Source organism: Dreissena polymorpha, chromosome 7, assembly GCF_020536995.1.
Source record: "Dreissena polymorpha isolate Duluth1 chromosome 7, UMN_Dpol_1.0, whole genome shotgun sequence".
NCBI lineage: Eukaryota > Metazoa > Mollusca > Bivalvia > Myida > Dreissenidae > Dreissena > Dreissena polymorpha.
The window spans coordinates 62,874,400-62,879,724 of NC_068361.1; the positions used below are offsets into that span (position 1 = coordinate 62,874,400).

Genomic DNA, 5,325 nt, shown 5'->3' on the forward strand with positions numbered 1-5,325 from the left:
TAATATGAAATAGCATTTTCGTTTAAACAGTATACACTATAGCGTGGTCGTCGAACACAACTGTTCTAAGTTTACCAATAAGTTTTTCAGTTTCACATAGACCTATTTATGGAAACTTAAAAATTTAAGTATTATGAATTCGAAAAAGTTCAATCTTTCATATTGTGTATGTAGCATAATATTAAGATTTAAATATATCTAACTTGGCTTAATAGTTGCCAAGTCACGGGGGTCACATGTCGAACATGCTATAAAATGGAATCTTGTCTAAAATACAAATACCTCTCATACTTTGGAGCAATATCTAGAGCTCGGACACCATGCGCTATGGGTCAGAGTATGTACATATTTTAGCTATACATTCTGTTTTCGTCTAGATTATTTCGGATAGTTATAACATAAAGCATTTACAAATTAGACCTTCACTTGTTCAATATAATAGTATGATATGATGGAATGTAAATAATTAAATTAGTGTATTATTTGAATGTATTGTAGGTGATAACAATTGAAACGTCTAAATATTTTATTAAATACAACAAACACAATCTCAGTATTTTATTTTATATGCTAATATCACAGCAAAACACATCAAAAGAGGAAGAATGTCCATGATTTCATAAACCTCAACGGTTATTCATACAGGACTATTCTGTGTTAGTAAATAGAAAAGAAACATAATGTTCCAAATAAAAATATATTATAACATTTGAAATTAGAAAGCAGATTAAAAAAATTAATTACATTTACGGAGTTAAAAATCAGAAATGTTCGTTTATTTGGTGTCGTTTGATAGATCAATATCTTCGGGGATTCAAAATTGGAAAAAATGTCTACAATATTTGTTCGTTTGTTCCAGACTTAATGCTGCAGACAAAAACTAAATTTAAAGGTACAATGCAGTCGCAAATGACAGCAACACAATTCCCAACATGGCGGTGATCTGCATGGCGTTGCTGCTACAAATTCCAACGGCAATCCACAGCGTGGCGGCAGTTGAAGCCGAGGTGTCAGAAGAGCCGCCGCTAGCTGTCGCTGCCAGGGTGAGCTCGTAACCTGCTAATGTTTTCATGGCCAGTGTCACCCCAGTTTTGACGGTCACCACTCCAGTCGTTTCATCGTAGTCAAAATGTGTCGTTGGTGCTGTTAAATAATTATTCAATAAATAATGTATTTTTGTAATATTTTGATTTGACTATCGTTGTTTCAACAGGCGCGGTGCATCAGTGATACGTACCAGTTTAAATGAAACGTCCGAGCTGTGTTTTTTTAAATAACTATAACAGTCAATACATTCGTTTTTATGAAAATGCGAAAAATAAATAACACTCAATTCATGTCTTACAATATTCATAGGTGATTGTGTCATCGCTGGCCTTATCTGCAACAGTAAAGGTCCCGATCGTCGTACCTGAAAGAAATTGTGAATAATCATGCACCATACCATGAAGAAATGCCGAACAGCATATGTATAGATTAATTTGGACCAGACAGTGATTGTTTTCTAAATTCGTACTAAACGAGAATAATAATCTATGAAATATCATATTTAAAATATTTTGTAATTGTTTTAATCATTGTTTTATAATAACTAAACACACAATCACTAATTCATAATTGACTTATGGGAACTGAAATGGTCCAAGTTAAACAAATGTGGCATGCATACCGGCAGTAGTTCCATCAGCGATACACGCTAGGTAGTGAGTCTGGCTGAACTCGACCATGTTCTTGATCTCTACAGTCACGGTGGCAGTGCCGGCAGTACCAGAACCGGGTGTAGCGCTAAAAGCAAGTTTAAAAGCAATGTATTTAACATTTGGGAAAACTCGTGTTATCAAAAAAGTTGACCTGAAAATTGCTTAGCCTAGTGTGTTCTACCAACAGAGGTGATTGTAATCCCCACGCTTTTTGAAAAGCGTGGGGATATTGTGGTTATTTCCGCCGTCTGTCTGTCCGTCCGTCCGTCCTGGCCACTATCTCCTCCTACACTATAAGCACTAGAACCTTAAAACTTAAACACTTGCGACCCTGCACTAGTTTGAATTTTGATCTAACCCCTGGGTCAAAAGTTATGGGGGTTGGGGTGGGGCCGGGTCAGAGATTTTCACTCATTTTTTATGTTATTTTACATTAATTTCTTCATTTCTACACCGATTTAATTCAAATTGATACTGAACATCTCTTATGACAATACGGTCAATCTCAACGATGCATAGCCCCATGACCAACCTTGGGGCGCCCCCGCCCACATAGACCATGTCCACCCAAAACTGCCTTTAACTATAACTTCTGCATTTCTACACCGAATTACTTCTTATTGACACCGAACATCTCTTATGACAATACGGTCAATCTCAACTATGCATGGCCCCATTACCAACCCTGGGGCGCCCCCGCCCACATAGACCACGCCCCCCCCCCCAAAAAAAAAAATTCCTTTTTTATAACTTCTTCATTTCTACACCGATTCACTTCAAATTGATACTGACCATCTCTTATAACAATATGGTCAATCTCAACTATGCATGGCCCCATTACCAACCCTGGGGCGCCCCCACCCACATAGACCACGCCCACCCAAAATCGCCTTTTACTATAACTTCTTCATTTCTTAACCAATTTACTTCGGATTGATACTGATTATCTCGTAAGACAATGCGGTAAATCTCCACTATGCGTGGCCCCATAACCAACCCTGAGGCGCCCCCGCCTACATAGACCGCCCACCCAAAATTGCCTTTAACTATAACTTCTTCATTTCTACACCGATTTACTTCAAATTGATACTGAACATCTCTTATGACAATACGGTCAATCTCCACTATGCATGGCCCCATTACCAACCCTGGGGCGCCCCCTGGGTCAAACAAGCAGCGTGGGGATACGCGTTGGACTCTGCGGCGCCTTTTCTTGTTATGTTTTAAAACAGTTATGAACCTCCTTTAAAACGACAAAGGCTGTTGAGTTACATGTACAAACTTATGTTGGCAGTGGTGTGTGTAATAGTACTTGTATGCCTCGGCAGTGGCAATTAGCAATTAGCTGTGTATTGTCATTTACCCTTTGAATGTGTTGTTTTCTAATGATATTTTTAATAATAAACTAATGATGTAAATCTCATGCTCCTTTAAATAAAAAAGTGTGCGAGATTAAAATAAATAAACATATTCTAAAATTAACTTATCAATTCGCTGATTCTTTGTGATAAACTTCGTCAACAATTGTATCCTCATATTGTTTAACGGTTTACTGACCGATGTGAGCACCAGTGATACTGCTCAAGTGATTATGATCATATGATGATCGATAAGATATTTTCCTCTGAACTTCAGAAAATATGTTGTGTTACTTGTTTGCTCATGATAGGGTCTATTTTTGTTCTAATCATATTTCAGCAAATATCGTATAAAACGTTTCGTTTTAACTAATACTGGAGTATGAAATAATTGCAAATTCATATTAACATATCGTTGTCAAATTAAAGAAGGCACACACAAGCAATTTGTATCTTGGTTGAGAGTTGTCTCGATATATAATGACAAATATTATTGAATATAAATAAATTAGACTTTACAGATATTGTAGATCCCCTACACAAGATAAAAAAAGACTTACACAACAACAAATACATAGGACGTCTTTGTTTCGTAATCAAGGGATTTTCCTGTAGCAAGTGTAATCAATCCAGAAGAAGCGGTCGCAATGGTTCCAATTGCATCAGGGTTCGATGCGGTTGGTAAGGTGTAAGTATACGCTCCGGCAGGGAGTGCAACCAATTCCACAATATCGGCATCCGCTGCACTTGTCTCCGTTACTTTATTATTGTACTTCATCGTGACTGATGGAGTACCGGACCCAGTCGAGACGGTGAAATCGGTCTGTGTCCACGAAGTAACCGAAGCATCTTAATGTAAACTTTGAAATTTCAGTGACAAATTAAATTAATTATTTAGTTTGGTATCAATTGTAAAGCAAGTCACGTAAATTAATATTAATAAATTGAATGGATGATTTTCTTTCCTTTTTTCGATTAAGACATGTTTATTCGTACAGTTTTGACACATTTTTAATTGTTGCTTTAAAATATAAAATATTTTATAACAAACACAATGTTATGTGTATGGTATCATAACGAATACTGAAATTGTATCACCAATACTTGATAAAACTTTTACTTATATTATCTTTCCCTTGACCCAAAAGGTTGTGATTATGTTGCTTTGGTGAATATTAAAAAACACTGCCAAATAGAACCGTGCATTATTTTAATCGATATCGAAACAGTGAATTGCTGTGCAAATGTTAAACGCCATTTATTAATATTATTGATATTTACAAAAATGCGTCGCGCAATTTATTCAGGGCTAGTAGATTCGGCGTTTCTTAAATCGAGTTATAGCCTCAAGTTTTTAATACTAAGTTATATTTGCGCATTTTGTCATCTATTGTTAAGGCAAATATAATCATACGCCTACAATAAAAGACTAGCGCACGTTATTTTCTAAAATCTTAATGTTCTGGTGTTTAAGGTTATTTTTATAAAGCACAAGATATGCATATAACAGTGAATTTTAACATAAGACAAAACTGTAATTATCCCTTTCGAAAAGAGTCACGCGGTTATCCAACTAAATTAACTGGACGATCTCGTTAAAGAGTATTTTTAATTAAATATCTTTAAAGTATTAAATGTATTTTACTGATCATATTAATTTTTTATTGAAACTTATACACATCTAATTATATAAACGCTATAAGAACGTACCGGTTAAATCGGCAAGAAGACAAACAACAGCTACAGCTAAGATTCCTTTCATCTTGCCTGAAGTCTTATCACCTCACGAACTGCTCAGTTATGTGTGAATCCTGGGTATATGTAATATTTTACTTTGACGCTGTCATGGTCTCTACCAATCCAGTGAGAGCAACGCATAAAAGGGGCGTTGCAATTGCGAGTATTTGGTTAAACTGAAAAGAACACATAAGGTGGGGCTTTTGTCTATCGAAGGAGGGGTTATGACTGCCGTATGCGACATGATTGGTTATTGTGAATATTCTGTCGTGACGTCACTAGCATGCTGATTACTGCAAACAAATCTGAGCTCACTAATCTCACTGACAAATATTGCGTGTGTTTGAAACCTTTGAATTGATATTTGGATGGTCTGACTGCATGCTATTAGAAACACAACACAAGGAAATACCGATTATCATCGGAACGCATGGTATTGAATTTCATGATAACATAACAATAACCCGACTGTTTGAACGACTCAGTCATAGTGCTTCATTTCTTTTAAGTTCACACATCATGCACTCGGA

At 36.2% G+C, this 5,325-nt stretch overlaps 1 protein-coding gene across 1 annotated transcript; it reads right to left on the bottom strand.

Moving 5' to 3' along the window:
• Nucleotides 1-550: 550 nt before the first annotated feature.
• Nucleotides 551-3,836, bottom strand: LOC127839768 (cadherin-5-like). The gene is made up of 4 exons (XM_052368154.1): nt 3,619-3,836; nt 1,670-1,785; nt 1,346-1,411; nt 551-1,143 (listed from the first exon to the last, which is right to left on the bottom strand). Exons 1-4 carry the CDS (start codon nt 3,834-3,836, stop codon nt 887-889), a joined length of 657 nt encoding a protein of 218 aa, XP_052224114.1. The 3' UTR covers nt 551-886.
• Between the last annotated feature and the right edge of the window lie 1,489 nt (nt 3,837-5,325).